Here is a 21,166-nt window from a genome sequence, read left to right as displayed (position 1 = left end):
ATAAACCTTTGTTCCCAAAAGGAACATGATAAATATTTACTTGATTTTCTTTCGCTTGTTTTTGCCAAGTCTGTAACACAGATTCTTTTATGTTCCTTCTCGGGAACTTCATTCATCTACGCACAGGAACTTAATAAAAACATTAGTTAAGTTTGTTTGGGTCATCATCAAAACATAGAGTACAACAATATGCTTATGAAATTCTGGAGTTTATTCCGGAAGAATGTTAAAAATGTTTTCTATGATACTTATATAAATACTTGTTCTTTTCCTAGTTACTACAATACTACTACTACAACATTCACCATATTCTATACACTATCTTCAATTAATTGTTTTAATTTTTGTTCTTCGGTGTGCATGCTCAAACCCTTCCGTAACCAGGTTACTCTCTAGCTATCTCCTCGTTTTTAATACAAATGGCTCATATAAATTTCCATTGCTTAATCATGCATTTTGCTATATTTGTTTCAATGTATAGTACACATAGAAGATGATATATGTATCTAACAAGTAATGTAACACTTGTAGCTATGTATACCTGATAGATTTACAATAACTTATTGTTGATGATTTATTCTTACTTTTTGGAGTAATTGACGTCGGAAGTAATAAATTATGATCAAATTAGACTACATGTTTTATTCGATGTGGTGTTATATGTAAAATGCTGATATGCATGCAATCATAATCTTCGTATTATACTCATCGTAAATTTATTCAAATATAATTATCAAAAGATTGTTACTCCGTATATTACTCGGTTCGATCTTTTTTTAAATAAAATAGTGATTCCAATATTTACATTAATTAATTTAAATATAGTCCATGGGAAATTATGAGCATGCATGGGAAATTTCAATTAGATAAAAAATTGTATAAAAAATATATAGAAAAGAGGAGAATTTTTGTTACCATATATAGTGAAAGATTTTGAAAAGGAATAACCATTTGAACCTTCGACATCTAGACCAATTTCATAACTATAACATATGCATACATGCATGTTCTTCTTAATTAAATGCACAATTCATGGAAAAACGATGGTTTAATTATTTATTCATATATGCATACCATACCATTACTACTTGTGTAAATTTTGAGTTGTACTTGTGTAAATTAAATCTAATATCAGCATTTAATTTGCATGCAGGACGTTTATGAAAAATAAAAAATAAAAATTAGAGGAGAAGAAGAAGAGAATTTTCATCATGGCGAAACAAAGCACACTAGATGTGCTTAATGCACTAGATGTAGCGAAAACACAATGGTACCATTTCACAATTGCCGGTATGGGATTCTTTACAGATGCATATGACTTGTTTTGCATCTCCTTGCTGACAAAGCTTCTCGGTCGCATTTACTACGATGTACCTGGATCGAATAAGCCGGGAGCATTGCCTATTAATGTCTCTGCTGCTGTAAGTGGAGTTGCCCTTTGTGGGACTCTTGTCGGTCAACTCTTTTTCGGTTGGCTCGGAGACAAGATGGGGAGGAAGAAGGTGTATGGTATCACCCTAGTGTTGATGGTTTGTATGTCCATTGGCTCTGGTCTCTCGTTTGGGAGCACTGCCAAGGGTGTCATGACCACCCTTTACTTTTTTCGCTTCTGGCTCGAGTTTGGTGTTGGAGGAGATTACTCTCTCTCTGCCACCATCATGTCTGAGTATGCTAACAAGAAGACTGGTGGAAGTTTCATTGCCGCTGTCTTTGCTATGCAAGGTTTTGGTATCTTGGCCGATGGAATTATATCCTTAATAGTTTCATCTGCATTCAAGGCCAAGTTTAAGCCTCCCGCTTATAAAGTGGACCCTATTGCCTCCCTACCGCGAGAGAGTGACTATATTTGGCGTATTGTCTTGATGTTCGGAGCCATTCATGCTGCCACAACATACTATTGGCGTATGCAGATGCCTGAGACTGCTAGGTACACGGACCTTGTGGCTAATAATGCTAAGCAAGCTGCTGCAGACATGTCTAAAGTCCTCAAGGTTGACATAGAAGCCGAGGAGGAGAAAATTGAACACATTGCAAAGAGTGATAGAAATAACTTTGGGCTATTTATTCACAAAAGAATTTGCTCGTCAATACGGTGTCCGCCTCCTAGGAACTACTAGTACTTGGTTCTTACTCGATGTTGCTTTTTATAGTCAAAATCTTGTCCAAAAAGATCTTTTCTCCTCCATCGGGTGGATCCCACCAGCATCTGATATGAGCGGAATTAGGGAGGTGTATATGGTAGCAAGAGCCCAGACCTTGATTGCTCTTTGTGGAACCGTCCCTGGATACTAGTTCTCTGTTGCTTTCATAGACATAATAGGACGTTGGTGGATCCAAATGATGGGATTCTTTTTCATGACAATCTTCATGTTTGCCATTGCAAAAATTCTACTATGGTCCCTTTAATTTGGACCACCACTATTCTTAATTATCATTGGTTGATTTTTTATTTATTTTTTTACCTTGGTCAAACCTTAAATTTGGTATTTTCCTTTTTTAATTGGAAAATTTAACATTAGTGGACAAACCTTTGCCCGGTTCTCCAATATTGGACCAACCTTTAAATCTTCCCATATTAAACTTAAAAATGTAACTTTTCTCCCAAAATAGACTATGGTGACTAGGAACCGGTTTGCGAAGTCAACATAACGCATGTTGACCTTTGGGAAGTTAGTTTCCTTCCCAAATTAATTGAAGCGCCATTACTGTCGAATCAATCATTAATGCTCAAAAAAGCACCCCTCACCTCTTCTTTTTAATTACCCAAATTTCACTCTCTCTTTCGCTTTCAATCCGTACTCTCCTTTCCCTTTCTGCTAATTGCTAGTCCCTAATTTTTTTTCCTAAATTGGCTCTGCAATTGTACTGGATTCGTGTAACCATTGAAGTGAATTTGAAGCAGCTGGGGAAGGTCTTTCAGTGCTCGCTTCCTCGATTTATCAATGGTACGTATTCGGAAAACCCTAAATTAGTTTAATTATGTTGAATTGTGCAAAATTGTGGGCTAAATTGCGAATTTTGTTGAATTTTTTGCATTGAAATTGCACTCTTTTGGTTGTGTTTTGTAGTTAGGTTTAGTTGCGTATGTGATTGTTATTGCTATTGTTGTTATATTTGTGTCTGAAAGATGGTAAATTTATGTTTAATGCTAGATGGATGATCCTTTTGCTGCTGTAACTCTTAAGTACTGGTATGGGGGGCGTTTTAAAACCTCGCGTAATGGTACTTTAGTGTATGAGGGTGGAATGGGTAGGACTTTTAGTATTGATCCTGATCAGTTTTGTTGGTGGTGGTTAGAGGATTATGCAAAACAGTGTGGGGTTGAAAATGTAGAGTCTTTGCTGTATTTGGAACCAGGGGAGCCATTAGAGAGTGGGTTGAGAAAGGTTTATTCTGAAAATGAAGTGAATTCAGTGAGTGCAGACACTGATTTCAGTGTTTTCAGTTGGAAGGTGGGGCAGAGGTTTTCATCCAGGGAGGCTTTCAGGGATGCTGTATCTAAGTATGCTATTTTACAATCTAAGTATGCTATTTTACAAGGAAGGGATTTGTATTATGATATAAGCAACATCAAAGTAAATCAAAGATTAGGTGTGAAGTGTGTGGAGGGTTGTGCTTTCTATTTGTATGGTTCTTGGGAGAGTAGGAGGGCAACCTTTATTGTAAAGACAGTGCAGTTGGAGCACACTTGTCACAGGAACATGAAAAGGAATAGACGGTTAAAGTCTAAATGGGTAGCTAAGCAATTTTAGAGGTTTTCAAGAACAGACCCCATTGGCCAGCAAAAGAGATAGTTGAAACTATCAGAAGGGCCTTTAAGGTAGTTGTTCAAAGAGGATTTGCATACAAGGTGAAGTACGCAGCTCACAGAATTCTTCATGGGTCAATGCATGACCATTATGCTAAGGTTGGAGGTTACATAGCAGCTTTGAAGGGTAGCAACCCTGGTACCTCTGTTGAGTTGGTGACAGTAGCAAAACTCAGCAAGCAGCCTGCACCACCCATATTTCAGAGGTTGTTTACTTGTTTTGAAGGTCTGAAAAAGGGTTGGGTAGATGGCTGTAGGAAGGTGATATGTGTGGATGGGTGTTTTTTGAAAACTTTTTTAGGGGGGCAGTTACTGTCAGCTGTTGGTAGGGATGGGAATGAGCAAATGTACCCTATAGCTTGGACAGTTGCAGAAGGGGAGAACAACTTATCATGGGAGTGGTTTTTTGAGTATCTGAAGAGCAATCTTGGCCTAGGGGATGGTGATGGTGTGTGCATCATATCTGATGAACATATGGTGAGTTTTTGTACCTTTTTTTATGTATTCTTTTTTTGATATGTGTGGATGTGATAATGTGTGATGTTTGATGTCTACTAGGAAATTTTAAATGCTGTGAAAAATGTTCTCCCTAAGGCAGAACACAGGCATTGTGCTAGGCACATATATGCTCACTAGCACAAGACTTACAAAGGGGATGAACTGAAACTGATGTTTTGGAAAATAGCCAAGTCATACAACATGGCAGATTACAATGAAAACCTTGAAGCACTGAGGAAGCTGGACCCTGATGCAGCAAATGCTTTTACAGCATACAATCCAAAATTATTCTGTAGATCCCACTTAGATACAAAAGTCAAAACAGATGCAATCACAAGCAATATGGCAGAAACCTTCAATGGCTACATCATCAATGCAAGAACAAAGCATCTGATTTACATGCTTGAAGAGATAAGGGCCAACTTGATGCAGAGGCTTGTGCTGAAAAGGCTGGAAATGCAGAAATGCAACTCCTTTCTGTGTCCAAACATCCAGACAAGGTTGGAAAAGGAGAAGAATAAGGCTGCATATTGTGATGTTATGCCTTCATCAGAGACATTGTTTAATGTCAGCTACAAGTTGGATTCTCCGTTTGTTAATTTAGAAGCAAAAACTTGCACATGTAGAAAGTAGGACATGGTTGGAATACCATGCTGTCATGCAGTGGCTTGCATTTTTTTCTTGCACCAAGAAGCTGAGTCTTATGTTGATAGCTGTTACTGGAATGAGGTGTATTTGCAAGCATATGCAGGTATGAAGCTTAATGCTAGTCTAACACTGACTTTATGTTATACCTATGTAAGTCTAATTTTTATTTATATTTTTTTTTTGAATGCAGGATAAATTCCACCTTGTGAAGGGGAGAGACACTGGCCTGCAGTTCAGTGTGTTATGGACCCTCCCCCTATTAAGATAGGGCCTGGCAAACCCAGGAAAAAAGGATCAAAGACCCATCTGAAAATCCATCTAAGCCAGGTCACCTCACTAGAATAGGGATGGAGATGACATGATGCAGTAATTGTCATCGGAAGGGATACAACAAAAGGAAGTGTGCTCAACCAACTTCCACTGCCACTCAGCCTCCCACCAAGAAGCAAGCAACTGCAGCTTCACCTCAACAACAACAAACACCTGCTGCTGCTGCTCAATCACATCATGAGGCTACAGCACATCCAAGCCAACTTGGGAGGGGTGGGAGAATGATTAGAGGAGGGAGGGGTTCTAGAGGAGGGAGGACTGGTTCAGCGTCTGGTGGAGAGAGCAGCAGTGCATCTACAACAGGACTAGGAAGGGGATCAAGAGGAGGCAGAGGCTCAAGGGGAGGCAGGGGCTCAAGGGGTGGCAGGGGCTCAAGAGGTGGAAGGCTACCACTTGGTGTGGGAGTCCTGTTTGGTGCAGATGGTTATGTACATAACCAGGGTCCTTCTCAATCTGATGTACACCAGGGTCCTTCACAAGTCATCCAGGTTGATATCCCCACTCAAACAAGCCACATCTGATGTATGGCACTACAAGCTTCTGTAATGCACCCTTATTTTGGCAAGAGCATGTTTCTTGATGTTGCTTTTGATTAGTGAACAATGTCTTTTGATGAACAATTTGGTGTTTTTTTTTAGCAACTATGAACTAAATCAAGTTGATGTACTTTGAATCGGCTTTGACTTATTATTTTGGAAGCCTATTATTTTAGCATTTGATTGCCCACATTTGTGTTTGTTTTCAGTTATTGCACAAATATCACAAACAAAATAGTATGGCAAAATAGAACTCTTTTTTTTTTATTGAAATAGAATTCTTAACATCACCAAATAACAACTACAAACAAACAACAACACTGCAAATTCATGTTCCTCCTACATCATTGACATAATCACTATCCCAAACAAAACCCAAGACAAAATCAAAGCCAAAGAAAAATTCCTCTCATTCCTTGCACTCTTCATCAACTCAATTCTCAATTGACTGGTTTCCCCCTTCAGTTCTTGAAGATCTTCTTCCAAGTTCTCTTTTTTAAGCTGAACCCTCTTCACCTTATCTTCCAGCATCTGCTTGTGCATCTCTAACTCAGCAATGGTTGTTTCTTTTTCAAACAATTGAAACCGTAGATCATCAACTTCATCCCTCACACCACCTATCCACTTAAAGAACCCACAATCCGTATCCTGCACATTACACCACAATTAGTTAATTAAAGCATAATACAATGAAATTAAATTGGATAAACCAGATTGCTAATGCCCCAATTAAGTTCTTACAGGCCATAATGGACAGCCATGGAACTTCAACCCCACATTTGGACCATTCTTCACCGATCTCACAACCGCATCTCTTCCACAATTACATTTAATCCTGCCAATTGACCCTCCCCTTGATGAAGAAGAAGACCCTGATGTTGCAAATTGATGCTTTGACCTCTCCATTGATGACTTATTCAAGGAATTGATTTTCGAAGATTTTTAATCGAGCAATTTTGTTCAACAATACAGGAGGCCGTTGCTATTTAAATCAAAATAATTAAAAAAAAAAAAAAAACAAACCCAACGGTAAGTGCCACGTCATCTCTAAACCGGTTACAACAGGTTACGTTACCTGTTCAGTCCATTTTGGGAGAAAAGTTACATTTTTAAGTTTAATATGGGAAGATTTAAAGGTTGGTCCAATATTGGAGAACCGGGCAAAGGTTTGTCCACTTATGTTAAATTTTCCTTTTTAATTCATTTTTTATTTTACAAAATATAATTACAAAATTTAGAAAAATCATTTTATTATATTTTCGAAATTTATTTATTAAAATCAGATTTTAATTAAATCAAAAAATAAGATCAAATCAAAAAAATGATTAAATTAAAAAAAAATTCAAAATCAAAAAATTGTTCATCATGTTCTTCATAGTTCATCAATGTTCTTCAACTTTTTTCATCCATGGAGAGATTAAACATGAACACATAAGCTATGTCCATTATCATTCACTCGCGCATCGAAAGCGATTTACAATATGGCTCGATCTAAAAAGAAAATCCGAAATTTTAATTTACAAAAAAATTGGGATCGTTGCGATTTTGGGCAGCGATTGAAATCCCTAAATAATAGGTTTGGATTGTACAATATCAATCAAAGTTTGCCAAAACGATGACTTTATGTAATCGAAATCATAATTTTTAAGTTTTACGGTAATCGGGGTTTATCATGATTATCTGAAAAAAAATACCGCATCATTCTTTGGTCGAAACCTTGTTTGATCCAAAAAAACACGGAAAACGAATTTAAAATCTTGTTTGTGTAAATGTTTAACCCAAAAAAGGATAGGACATTACCTGTTTTTATAATTGTAATTATTAACAACATATGACATTAGGTTGTTTTGGACATTACCAATTACTGATTTATAATTCACTAACATTTTGTTATGTTCTTTATTGGTACAGAGTAGTAAATATGAATGTGGTCTTCACTGGACAACCACGATATCATGTTAACCAGGTTTGGTATAAATGATAATTAATATATATTTACTATTGTAGTTTACTTTATGTATGCATATACTTCAATATTAGATTAAATACTTTTAGAGAGACTAACTAACAGTTTTTTTATTTTATTTTTTTATTGTACTCCCTTGTTTGATCCCAAAAAACGTAGATTGAAATTTAAACCTTATTTAACTTACCGTGCATGGCACGGGCCTAAGCTATTATCTTATTATACTCGTGTATTATTTGGTATATATATTTATAGCTTAACAAATATGATATATACACTCTAATAAAATATATATTCAAAATATATATATTCTAATCAATAATCTTATGATCATAACATATGAGTAAAAGTGAAGGAATTTACTTTTCGAGTCTTTTCATGAAACTTTGCTGCTGTCTATTATCATAACAAAATACAAGCTAATAGTCAGCCAAAGATTTTGCTAATCATATGCGTGAGTGTAACAACTGAATGTTAGGAATTAGTAGATCAGTTACACAAATATTGAAGCTAAAAGCTTACAAAAAGGAGCCTAAATATATACTAGCTATAAATACAAAGATACAATATAAAATAGAATATATATTCAAAATATATTATTTAAGGCAAAATATAACATATTCTAACATTAAGTGTATTCATATCAAATCTAAGCAATACAAAGAGGAAGATGTGCACGCATAATTTTTTTTTTAACATTTGAATATAATCTTTTCAAATTTTAAAATATACTGATTTAAAAATCTTTTATACAATAATAATAAGATAAGAAATTAGGAAACTATCCTTATTATAATTGGTGATTTAAAATGTTTCTTAAATAATATTTAATTTCTAAAGTTAAAAGATATCCTAAAAGATATTGATGTATATATATATATGTATATATATATATATATATGTATATATATATATATATATATACATATATATATATACATATATATATATATATATACATATATATATATACATATATATATATATATATGTATATATATACATATATATATATATATATATATGTATATATATACATATATATATATATATATATATATATATATATATATATATATATATATATATATATATATATATCTTTGTACATATTAGATTCATTTATATCTTTGTACATATTTAGCATAAAATATTTTGCAATGGTTGTACAATGCATTAAAGTAAATGTCCAACATAACGTATGTTCATAAGCATTTAATAATTAAGATGTTTCCAATAGGTAATGTCTTATCCGTATTTTGGTAAATTCCTTAAAAACAAACAAGATATGTATTCCGATTTCTATTTTTTTTGGGTCAAACAAGGTTTCGAAGAAACATTGACACGGTTTCTTATCAAATCTAATGTTAAAAGATATCATAAAAGATATTGATTCCATTTTTTTATACTTAATAATTAAATTAGATTGAATTTAATTTTTGTACATGTTTAACTAAAATTATTTTGTATTGGTCGCACATTAATTTTAATTAATTAGTAATGTCCAACATAACGTTAGGGGATAACCGTTTAATATTTAAGCCCTATATAATAGGTAATGTCTTATACGTAAGTAGGTAAATTCCTTACTCATAAATACGATTTGTAATTCGGTCTTCAAATTTTTTGGATCAAACGGCGTTTCAAAGAAAAACGATATGGTTTCTTAACTGGTTTTCTTGAATAACCTAGATCACCGAAATAAATCAAATTTTTTTATGTGATTGAGTACATAAATTCGGTGTTTTTGCATTCGCTGATTGATATTGTGCAAGTGAAATATAATTTTCTACAATTAACGCCGATATGAATCGGGACTGTAGATCTTATTTCGTTTTCTCCATCCACGTACGAATATAGATCTTCCCTATTGGTTTCTTCATCGATGCACGGCTGTAGATCTTAATTTATAGAGAAATCCATCGATTGTTGAACAAATTTGAAGGACGTTGAAGATTATCGATGATGAACAATGATGAACTTCGAAGAACGTTTATGAAAATTTTTTTGATTTTGTTTTTTTAATTTAATCTTATTTTTTTATTTAATTAAAATCTGATTATAATAAATAAATTTCGAAAATTATAAAATGTTTTTTGGAAATACAATAATTAAATTTTGGAAAATATAAAAAAGAATTAAAAAAAGGAAAAATACTAAAATTAAGGTTTGACCAAGCTTTAAAAAAAATAAAAAATCATCCAATGATAATTAAGTATAGTGGTAGTCCAAATAAAAGGGACCATTGTAGAAACATCCTTGCCATTGCCTTCCCCTACACATACTGGCAAAAAAGGAGAATCGTATAGGGTTTATTATTATGTATGGGCTCACCTTTTTCTTCGCCAACTTTGGTCCTAATGCCACAACCTTTGTTGTACCAGCCGAGGTATACCCGGCTAGGTTGAGGTCAACTTGTCATGGTATATCCGTGGCAACTGGAAAAGCCGGGGCCATAGTAGGAGCCTTCGGATTTGTGTATGCCTCACAAGAGAAGGATCCGTCTAAGAGATCTCCTGGTTATCCAGCTGGTATTGGCAAGAGTAACTCTCTTATCGTGCTCGGTGTCGTCAACTTCTTGGGCATGCTTTGTACATTAATGGTTCAGGAATCTAAGGGTAAATCTCTTGAAGAATTAACCGGTGAAGATGAAGTCGACGAAGTTGACAATGAACGGAGGGAGTCTGCTTGATTACTTGATATTGCAGTGGCCAATGTGTCAACTTAACAAAAATTTATGATGAAAATCATACTATATTTCTATTCTTGTCAAATTAATGTGTAATTCTTAGCCTTCTCATTAACATCTCAAGAATATATATAGTTACACAAGATATTCCTAACCCTAACATAATTAGGAATAAGATAAAATATTAACATAACTAGGAAATCTAAAGATATTATACAATATTTCCTAATATTATCTTAACATCCCCCCTCAAGGTGGAGCATGTAGATCTCGAATGCCCATCTTGCCAAGTAAAAACTCAAATTGCGTCTTTCCTAAGGCTTTTGTAAAAATATCCGCCAATTGAATCTTCGTGGAAACATACGATGGCTTAATCACTCCTTCTTTAATGGCATCTCTAATAAAATGACAATCTACCTCAATGTGTTTTGTTCTCTCATGGAACACTGGATTGTTAGCAATATGAAGTGCCGATTGACTATCAAAATACATGTTCATACCTTGTTTATGTTCTACACCCAAGAAACGAAGTAATTGCTTCAAGTGTTTCAACTCACATGTCAACATAGTCATTGACCTGTACTCGGCGTCTGTGGAACTTGTAGCTACTGTTGGTTGCTTTTTAGTCTTCCAAGATACAGGAGATAATCCAAGTAGTACAAACCAACCAGTCAATGATCTACGAGACAAAGGACAACTTGCCCAATCCGAGTCACACCAACCTTCCAACTGGAGACTGCTATCAGACCTCAACAGAATACCTTGACCCGGACATTTCTTCAAATATCTGACTACTCTCAAAGCTGCCTCCCAATGTTCCTCTTTCGGGCATTGCATAAATTGCGACAAAATATGTACCGAATAAGCTAAATCCGGTCTTGTGACTGCCAAGTAAATTAGACGACTAATCAACCGCCTATATTGTTCAGGGTTCGCGAACTCCTTCCCTTCTGCTAGAGCAAGTCTATGATTTTGCACCATCGGAAAATCTTCCGGATTTGCTCCTAGCAACCCTGTCTCAGAAATTATATCCAAAGCATACTTACGTTGACACACATAGAAACCATGTTTACTCCGTGCCACTTCTAGCCCCAAAAAATATTTCAAAGCTCCCAAATCTTTCATTTTAAAACATTTACTCAAGTATTCTTTAAAACTTTCCAAGGCAAATGTATTATTCCCTGCAATTATCATATCATCCACATAAATCAAGACATTCAACTGCGTTCCACCCTTCGAAAGAGTAAATAAGGAATAGTTTGAGTACGACTGTTTAAATCCATATTTCTTCAAAGCCATGGTCAATTTTTCAAACCAACATCTAGGAGCCTGCTTCAAACCATACAACGACTTTTTCATTCTGCAAACCTTGTTTGAGTTATTCTTTTCGAACCCCGGTGGAATTTTCATGTAAATTTCTTCGTCCAAGTCTCCATGTAAGAAGGCATTATGCACATCCATCTGATGAACCTCCCAATTCTTCACGGCCGCAACTGCCAGAAAGGTACGAACTGTTGTCATTTTAGCCACTGGAGCAAAAGTTTCATTATAATCAATCCCTTCTTCTTGGTGATTTCCAAGACATACGAGTCTTGCTTTTAGACGAAGAAGTTTGCCATCTTCATCTCGTTTTTATGCATACACCCACTTACTTCCAACGGCTTTCTTCCCCACCGGAAGCGTCTCAAGGGTCCATGTACCTTGTTCTTCGAGTGCTTTAATTTCGGCTGCCATAGCCTCTTTCCACCCCTCGTGCTTCATCGCTTCTTTGAACGATCTAGGAACTCTAGCTTCTGTCAAAGCTGCAATATAATGTCTATGCTTTGACGAAAAACGGTCATAATTAACAAAATATGTTATAGGGTAGAGAGTACCTGAAGAAAATGATGATGGCGGTGAACATGAATCTTTATTTCTCCGTATTGTGTGGGTCACGCAATCCCGTAACTTCGTTGAGGGAAATTTTTTTCGTTTTCCGCGGCCTAACTCTTCACTTGTAGTCTCATTACCTTGCAACGAATCACCCAAATCAAGTGTTGCATCACTTGAGACAGCCTCCCCTGCTGCCAATTGATGTTGCTGGGCCGTCTTAGTGGTCCGGGGCTGCTGTGCACTGTCCGCAGCTCTACGCTGCTGCTGCTGTCTCCCCTGACCAGCGAGTGCTGGATTTCCAGCGTGCCTAGCTGAATCCACTGCTGGCTGGTGGTCGGCCTGCCCAGCGGGCCCAGCAGATTGTATGGGTAGCTGGTGCTCTTCTCTGCCAGTGGGCGCTGGTTGGACGATGGGTGTTGATCCCACGCCCATGTCCTCAGTATTCCCACTATATACACCAACAAAATTACCCCTTTGCCACATATCGATTTCCTCATCACATCCACCAATTTCATTATCCTCAACTGCTATTTTTTCCCTCACATCACCAACATACGGGAAAACATGCTCATGGAATGTAACATCACGCGATACAAAAAATTCCCGTGTCTCCAAGTCAAATAATCTCCAACCTTTCTTTCCAAAAGGATAACCTACAAACACACATTTTCGACTTCGTGATTCAAATTTATCTCTCTTACTCCGTTGATTATGAGCATATGCCAAGCACCCAAACACTCGAATACACTCATATAATGGCATTTTACCAAACAACATCTCATATGGGGTTTTATTTTGAAGTATCGGACTTGGAGTACGATTTATTAAATAACAAGCAGTTCGAACACACTCCCCCCAAAATTTTATAGGTAATTTTCCTTGGAATCGCAAAGCTCGAGCCACATTCAAAATATGTTGATGTTTCCTTTCTACTCTCCCATTTTGTTGAGGAGTACCAACACAAGAAAACTCAAAAATTATCCCATTCTTCATAAAATAATCTTGTAAATGATTAAACTCGGTTCCATTATCACTACGAACAAATTTTATATCTCTATCAAATTGTAGTTTAATCAAAGCAACAAAATTAAGGAACATCAATTCAACTTCTGTTTTATTGCTAACAAAATAAATCCAAACACTACGAGAATAATCATCCACAATTGTCAAAAACATCTTTGATCCACAACTCGAGACCGTCTTATACGGTCCCCATAGATCAATATGAACTAACTCAAACATACTACTTGCTTTGCTATTACAAATTGGAAAACTATCTCTTGTTTGCTTTGCACAAGGACATACATCACAAACATTATTACTTTTTCTACTAGAGTTACTCACATGAGGAAGCAACTTTAATATCTTCTCCGACGGATGCCCCATACGTTGATGCCACAAGTCGACCACACAATCCACTGTTAGCACTCTGATTCGCGGAACACCACGGAAAAAATAAAGTCCATCTTGACGTTCACCCACGCTAATCACCGTCCTCTTCAACTGGTCCTGAATAACACAAATTTTGTTAGTAAATTGAATTGAGCAACTCAGTTCATCACTCAATTGTGTTACAGAAATTAAATTACAATTCAATTGGGGAACAAATAACACATTATCAATTTTCAAACCACCCTCCAATGTGACCGAACCAAGTTGAATCGCATTTACAGTTTGACCATCCGGTAACCCAACCGGACAATTTTGAATTGTCTTGATATTTTCCATGATTGACAAATCATTTGTAACGTGATTTGAAGCTCCTGTATCTACTATCCACGGCATACAAGTTTTACCTTCAAGTTTCGATCTTGATTTTAAAAAATCAAGGATTTGTTGAGCTTGTTCGGAAGAGACCCCTGCTAGACCTTGTGTAGACTGCTGATTCGAATGAGAGGTAGTTGCACTAGCCACCCCACCTTGCACAGCATTGGCACGCACATTACTATTGTTACCTGTGCTGCCTCCACGTCCACCCCGGCCTCCGCGACCTCCACGGCCACCTTTTCCTTGTCCTCTTCCTCCTCGTCTCCTATCATCCCACCAATCAGGATAACCAATCAATTCATAACATTTTTCTTTCACATGACCATCCTTACCACAATGATCACATGTCAATTTCTCACTTTCACCATAAGTTTGCGTCAACCTCGTATCAACTTTAAAGGCCACAACATTCTCCTTCTTTCCATATTTCACACGCAACCTCTCGGTATTAATTACCGTTTGGTATGCATTATCCACCGTTGGCAAAGGTATTTGAGCCAAGATTTGTGCTCTAATTGCTTCACAAGGATCTTCAAGGCCAATCAAGAAATAGTGAAGATAATCTTCCTCGCGAATATCACCAACTTGTTGGGCAATGTGACACGTACATTTCTTGCAAGAACACTTCGGCACCCTACAATACTGCACCAATTCCTTCCAAATTTTGGACAATCGACCAAAATAATCTGTCACAGTCTCTTGTACCTCTTGTTTAAACGCCCCAAGAGATTGCTTAAGGTGACAAATTCTCGTGCCACTCACAACACAATATCTCTGCTTCAAGTATATCCATAGCTCGCTTGCAATATCAAAATCCTCTATGGTTGAACGCAGATTGTCCTCAAGAGTGTTGGTGATCCACAAAACTAACATCGAGTGCACCGCAACCCAATACTTTTTCTTCTTAGGATCTGTCAAAGGTTCCGTAATTGAACCATCAATAAACCCAAATTTCCACTTTGCAATTAGAGACCTTCGAATTGCCTTTGCCCATTCGTCATAGTTCACTGCCCCCTTTAGCTTGATCGGAGTTATCATGATCCCAGGGTGATCACTTGATCCAAGGTGATACTCAAGGTCAATTTGTGGTGGAGGTGAATCATCACTGTCTTTTGTCATGATTAACACACAAATCTCACGCTGATAATCTCAAGCGTTGAAAAAAAATTTTGTGATTTGTTTTTTTTTTTTTTTTTCTTTTGGAACCCTAAACCTAAGCTCTTGATACCATGTCAAATTAATGTGTAATTCTTAGCCTTCTCATTAACATATCAAGAATACATATAGTTACACAAGATATTCCTAACCCTAACATAATTAGGAATAAGATAAAATATTAACATAACTAGGAAATCTAAAGATATTATACAATATTTCCTAATCTTATCTTAACAATTCTACTACGTCTATGATATTTGTATATTTCTATGATATAATGATTGCTGAAATGATGTGTGGGTTATTATTTACTGTAGTGTGGTTTTTCTTGATTTTGGTTTAATATGTCAGTTGACAAAATTTGTTGTACTCCTTGATCCTTTTGAAGTGGTGATTAACTAATCAATTCAATTTATCAAGGATGATGTGATTGAATCGTGTCATACATCAGCTATTTATCATTTTTTTTAATCTACTATCTCTATTTCATATTATTTGTAACTATTTGATATAAATTAAAAAGGAAAAATGTTTAATCATATCGTTGCAAATAATATGAAACGGAAGTAGTATATCAGCTTCTTAATTATCTCTGTTATAGTGTTGTGTATTGAAATTTTTTTGTGGAGGCGGATGCATCGGTTTTCTTTAAAAAAAAGGCGAAATGAACATTTAATTGTTCAGTAAAGACATATAGTTGTTTTGTAAAAAATAATAGCTATTTTATAAAGAACATCCAATTTTATATGTTTGTTTTGTAAATCTAAAGAATATTTGTAATATTAATAAAGAACATGATAATATTAAGGAACATTTATTCAAATAGAAAATGTACATTTGGTATAAATGATCATATATGTATATGAAAAAGTACATTTTACTGTATTATAATATATATTGTATTATATTCTTATGAACATATATGTTATAAGGTTGGTTACATGTTTAATGTACATTGTATTATTTGGATCATGTAAATATATGGAAAAAGAACATTTTATTGTATTTTAATGTGCGTACATTGTATTATTTTGATCTACAACTTTTTCTAAATTTGTCTATTTGCTTGCTTTTCTTCTTCCAAAATGTATTAATTAGTAGTTCTTCTTCAAGAACTTCATTTTATTTCTGATTGCAACAACAAAATTACATCAAAATCACAATTTAATACCCAATAAAATCAAATATTACAATTTTCAATCAAATTCATAAAAAACAAACACTCAAACTCAAATAAACAAGTATGAATGTCAAATAAACAAGTATGAATGTCGAATTTGGTCTTATCTTTCGTTTTTATATGTCATTCTGAACAATTTTGGGCTCAAAATTTCGAATTTATTGAAAGTTTGCTTGAGGTTTGAGGAATTTAAGTGGGTTTGAAGTTTTTGTTTGGAGAGAGAAAGTGAACTTTTGGTTTAAAAAAAAAATTAAATGATTTGTAATTAATGTATGGTAAAAAAAAAATATAGTACTATCTATTTCCTTATACAAAATTTCTTTCATAAAAAAAATATATATACAAAATTGTTGCATAAAAAACTCATGTACATTATGAATGAACACTATGTTCTTTTATGTATATGCCCTGGTACATTTTTTTTTTTTTTGAAACATATATGTCCATGTACATTATAAATGAACATAATGTTCTTTTATATGCCCATGTACATTAGTATATACCTGCATTTACATTCCGCCTTTTTGTATTTTGGAGCGGATACACCATGCGGATCGTGCATCCGACTACACCCGACTGCACGAACCAAGTTTTGGTTATGTATGTAAGCAAACTACTCCGTATAAAAGACTAGATATAATTACTAAGGCTAATTATGTGATTTTTCCACCCTAATTTTATAATTGTATAAAATTTGTCGTTAATGGTAGGATAGAACTATGAAATTGGACCTTTTCTCCCTAAAATAGTGAGCCTAATTTGATAATGAATCAAATCGGCTCCATTTCTCTGAATCCACACAAAGTGTAAAGTGGATGTGTTAAATTGATCACAATTCATCAAATATATTCACCGTAATTCTCATTCACCTCAAGGTCACAATATAGTGTATATAAGCTAGGATAACAACCTAAACTTTCCACAATATTCTATCATATCTTTTCATAAGATATGCTACCTAAATATATCACAATAATATCCTAGAATATCTCCAATACCCCCCCTCCCCCTCAAGTTGGAGCATACGGCTCATAGATGCCAACTTGCGGAGTAAAAAATCAAACTTGACTTTTCCTAAAAGCCTTTGTGAAAATGTCAGTCAACTGGAGCGTCGTAGGCACATATGACGGTTTTATGAGACCTTTTGTAATAGCATCTCTTACAAAATGACAATCAGCTTCAATATAATTCGTCCGCTCATGAAACACTGGATTCTTCGCAATGTATAATGTCGACTGACTGTCACAATAGAGGTGCATTCCACTCTTATGTCGCACACCTAAATCTCTCATAATCCGCTTTAGCCACTTCAACTCACGAGTGCAAGCGTACATAGATCTGTACTCTGCCTCGGCGGAGCTCATAGCTATTGTGGGTTGTTTCTTGGTCTTCCATGACATGGTAGATAGATCAAGAAACACAAACCAACATGTCAACGAACGCCGAGATAATGGACAACTCGCCCAATTCGAATCACACCATCCTTCCAACTGTAGAGCACTATCAGACCTTAGCAAGATACCCTGACCTGGACTCTTCTTCAGATATCGCACAACTCGCAAGGCATCATCCCAGTGCTCTACCCTTGGGCTCTGCATAAATTGAGATAAAATATGCACAGAATAGGCCAAGTCTAGCCTAGTGACAGCTAAATAAATCAAACGTCCTATAAGACGTCTATACCTCTCTACATCATCAAATAAATCCCCATCTGCCAGAGATAGCCTATGGTTTTGCTCCATGGGAAAATTTGCAGGTTTTGCATCTAACAACCCTGTTTCCATCAACTGGTAGAGTTTGAAAAGGGAATTCGTCCTCAAAAAATTTCACATCACGCGAAATAAATCTTTCCTTTGTCTCCAAGTCATACAACATCCATCCATTTTTCCCAAAGGGATAACCCAAGAACACACATTTTCAGCTTCTACTAGCAAACTTGTCTCCTTTGCTACGTTAATTGTGAGCGTAGCACAAGCACCCAAACACCTTATTATATTCATATGAAGGTCTCTTATCAAACAAAATCTCATACGGAGTGATGGTGTACGATTTATCAAATGACAAGCCGCTTGCACACACTCCCCCCAAAGCCGAAGAGGTAAATTTGCTTGAAATCTCAAAGCACATGCCACATTAAGAATATGTTGATGCTTACGCTCAACACGGCCATTTTGTTGAGGAGTCCCCACACAAGAAGTCTCAAATATAATCCCATTAGCAAAAAAATAGTCACGCAAGGAATTAAATTATGTGCCATTATCACTACGAACAAGTTTAATCTCATGCTCAAATTGACGTTTAACCAAAGCAACAAAGTTAAGAAACATCAATTCAACCTCAGCTTTATTACGCAATAAATACGTCCATACTCCTCTTGAAAAATCATCTACTATAATCAAGAAATAATGAGAACCACAAGTCGAAGCAACCTTGTAAGGTCCCCATAAATCAACATGAACAAGTTCAAACATACGACTAGCTCTATTTTTGCTATTAGGAAAACTACACCTATGTTGTTTTGCCCGAGTGCATACATCACATGATTTATTTTTAAGACTCCTACTAGAAATACTTACAAATGGAAGGGATTGTAGAATTTTTTTCTGAAGGGTGCCCCAATTGTTGATGCCACAACTCCGTCGAACGATCATTGTCCATCTTCAAATCCTTCACTCTTGGAACACCTCGGAAATAATATAGTCCATCCACTCGTTCACCCGCTCCAATCACCTTCCTCGTCATTAGGTCCTGTATAACACAAATTTTGTTAGTAAATTGTAGAGTGCAGTTAGTTTCATCACATAATTGTGTCGCAGAAATTAAATTGCAATTTAATTGATGAGGTACAAAAAGAACATTCTCATTTTACAATCCCCCTTGCAAAGTCACTGACAGGCTAAAGTCGTATCACCCAATCAAAAGTAATTCCTAAATCCTCTAACTAATGCAGATAGGGAAGTAGGGTCGAATCCACAGGGAAACTGGTCTTTCTATTCCTAATTAATTAAAGCAACCTAAATTATTAAGTAACCAATTTGTTATTAAAAAGTGGAACTAAACTACTAGGAGTAAAAGTGGGAAGGAATAAAAGTAGGAAGAAATTCAAGGAATAAAAGACCTAGGGCATAGGTTCACCAATAAATGCATCAATTAATCAGATCATAAAGGGTTCTCGCTACTTATTACAATCACAGAATTAATCTACCGGTGTTAAATCTCAACTCTCGAATCTCGACTTAACCATTTATAAATTAACATGTTTATTGAAACTAAGCCTAAATATCAATTCTCATCTCTCGAATCTCGAATTAATATTTAAAAGACCAGCGCTAATCTAGTTGTAGAGCATTAAATCAATCAATAGGAAATTAATCAAGCATTGATAGTTAACAACAATAAATTACCCCTTCATATTATTTATGGATCCCCACAAACCCTAAAAAGAAAACTACTCAGACATAATTAAAACTAAACTAATCAAAGCAATTAAACAAGACATGATGAAAGAAATAAAATAAATAACTGAGATTAAAGAAGAAGAAATCGATACCAAATTACACTACTAGAAATGAGCCATTTTCCAATGGAAAAAATCCATCGGTAAAACTATAAAAAAAAAACCATCGGTAACTTGTTTACCTATGGCTTCCATCGGTATTTGGCCATCGGATGACAATATATCGGAAAAATCGAAATTACCGATGGAAAAGCCATCGGTAAATTTAATACCGATGGCTACAAACCACCAGTACCTTTTTAAATACCGATGGCAAAATCCATCGGTATTTTTTCCGATGGTCAAAAGCCATCGATATTTTTCGATTACCGATGGCATTTTGCCCTCGGTAATTTAAAATAAAAATAAAATAAAATAAAATGAAAACCCCTACCCTCTACCCTTAATCCGACCTATTCCCCAACCCAAAACCACCTTCCACCTAAAACCACCACCACCATAAACCACCTTCCACCCTAAATCACTTACTGCCACCATAGTGAAACAACTACCACCACCCACAACACATACCACCAACCACCGCAACCCACAACAACAACAACAACAACAACAAAAAAAAAAATCAAGAACACATAAAGAACAAAAAAAAAATCAATACAAAAACAACAGAAAATTAACAAAAATCAAACATATACCCAAGAATAAGATTTAACCAAACAACCACGAAAATTAAAGGGAAAAAAAAAACAAAATACACTCAAAATTACGGAGTACTACAGACCTAAAGCAAAATTGGTCAAATTTCACATAATCTCAAAAAATTAGCAAAAACCACAATAAATTATACACAAAAATTAACCCATAAAACCATTTCAACAATACAACCCACAAAATAAACTAAAATGAGCCAAAATCAAGTAAGTAAAGCAAAAATCAACACGAAATCAACCAAAACTAAACATACCTTTGATTTTCATGGTTCAATTTCACCTACTTAGGTTTCACTACTAAAATTCGGTGATATTACGACTGTTTTCTTGCGATGGGCCAAAAAACGGTCGCAATTAGTATTATTTACGACCGTTTATTAGCCTGTCGTAATTTTAATTAATTGCGACCGTTTTTGAATAAATTGCGGCCGTTATAACGGTCGTTAAAATTATTAGAATTAATTTTTTTTTAAAATAATTACGACCGGTCTAAACAGTCGTAGAGACGGTCGTAACATTTTAAATCTTTTTTTTTTTGTTTCGCTAA

The 21,166-nt window shown here is 35.3% G+C and overlaps 2 protein-coding genes and 1 pseudogene across 2 annotated transcripts; 1 reads left to right on the top strand and 2 right to left on the bottom strand.

The window, feature by feature from the left end:
- The first annotated feature begins 1,211 nt into the window (after positions 1–1,211).
- On the top strand, positions 1,212–10,478 carry LOC145556231 (putative inorganic phosphate transporter 1-3; annotated as a pseudogene).
- LOC145642516 (uncharacterized) lies at positions 6,131–6,726 on the bottom strand. The gene is made up of 2 exons (XM_081693722.1): positions 6,562–6,726; positions 6,131–6,468 (listed from the first exon to the last, which is right to left on the bottom strand). The coding sequence occupies exons 1-2, from the start codon at positions 6,724–6,726 to the stop codon at positions 6,160–6,162; spliced, it is 474 nt and encodes a 157-aa protein (XP_081549848.1). The 3' UTR covers positions 6,131–6,159.
- Positions 10,479–17,510: 7,032 nt separating the features above from the next.
- Positions 17,511–18,236, bottom strand: LOC145643151 (secreted RxLR effector protein 161-like). The gene has a single exon (XM_081694308.1). The coding sequence runs from the start codon at positions 18,234–18,236 to the stop codon at positions 17,511–17,513; it is 726 nt and encodes a 241-aa protein (XP_081550434.1).
- Positions 18,237–21,166: the final 2,930 nt, after the last annotated feature.

Source organism: Chenopodium album, chromosome 8 (genome assembly GCF_948465745.1).
Source record: "Chenopodium album chromosome 8, dcCheAlbu1.1, whole genome shotgun sequence".
NCBI classification, from domain to species: domain Eukaryota; kingdom Viridiplantae; phylum Streptophyta; class Magnoliopsida; order Caryophyllales; family Amaranthaceae; genus Chenopodium; species Chenopodium album.
This window is presented reverse-complemented; position numbering and strand designations above follow the sequence as displayed.

Excerpts from the sequence above, each read along its gene's own strand:
- LOC145643151 (XM_081694308.1), bottom strand. The coding sequence starts at position 18,236 with ATGGAAACAGGGTTGTTAGATGCAAAACCTGCAAATTTTCCCATGGAG.
- LOC145642516 (XM_081693722.1), bottom strand. The coding sequence starts at position 6,726 with ATGGAGAGGTCAAAGCATCAATTTGCAACATCAGGGTCTTCTTCTTCA. Across the intron at positions 6,469-6,561 it reads ATGGCTGTCCATTATGGCCT|GATACGGATTGTGGGTTCTT; the intron begins GTAAGAACTTAA and ends TGTAATGTGCAG.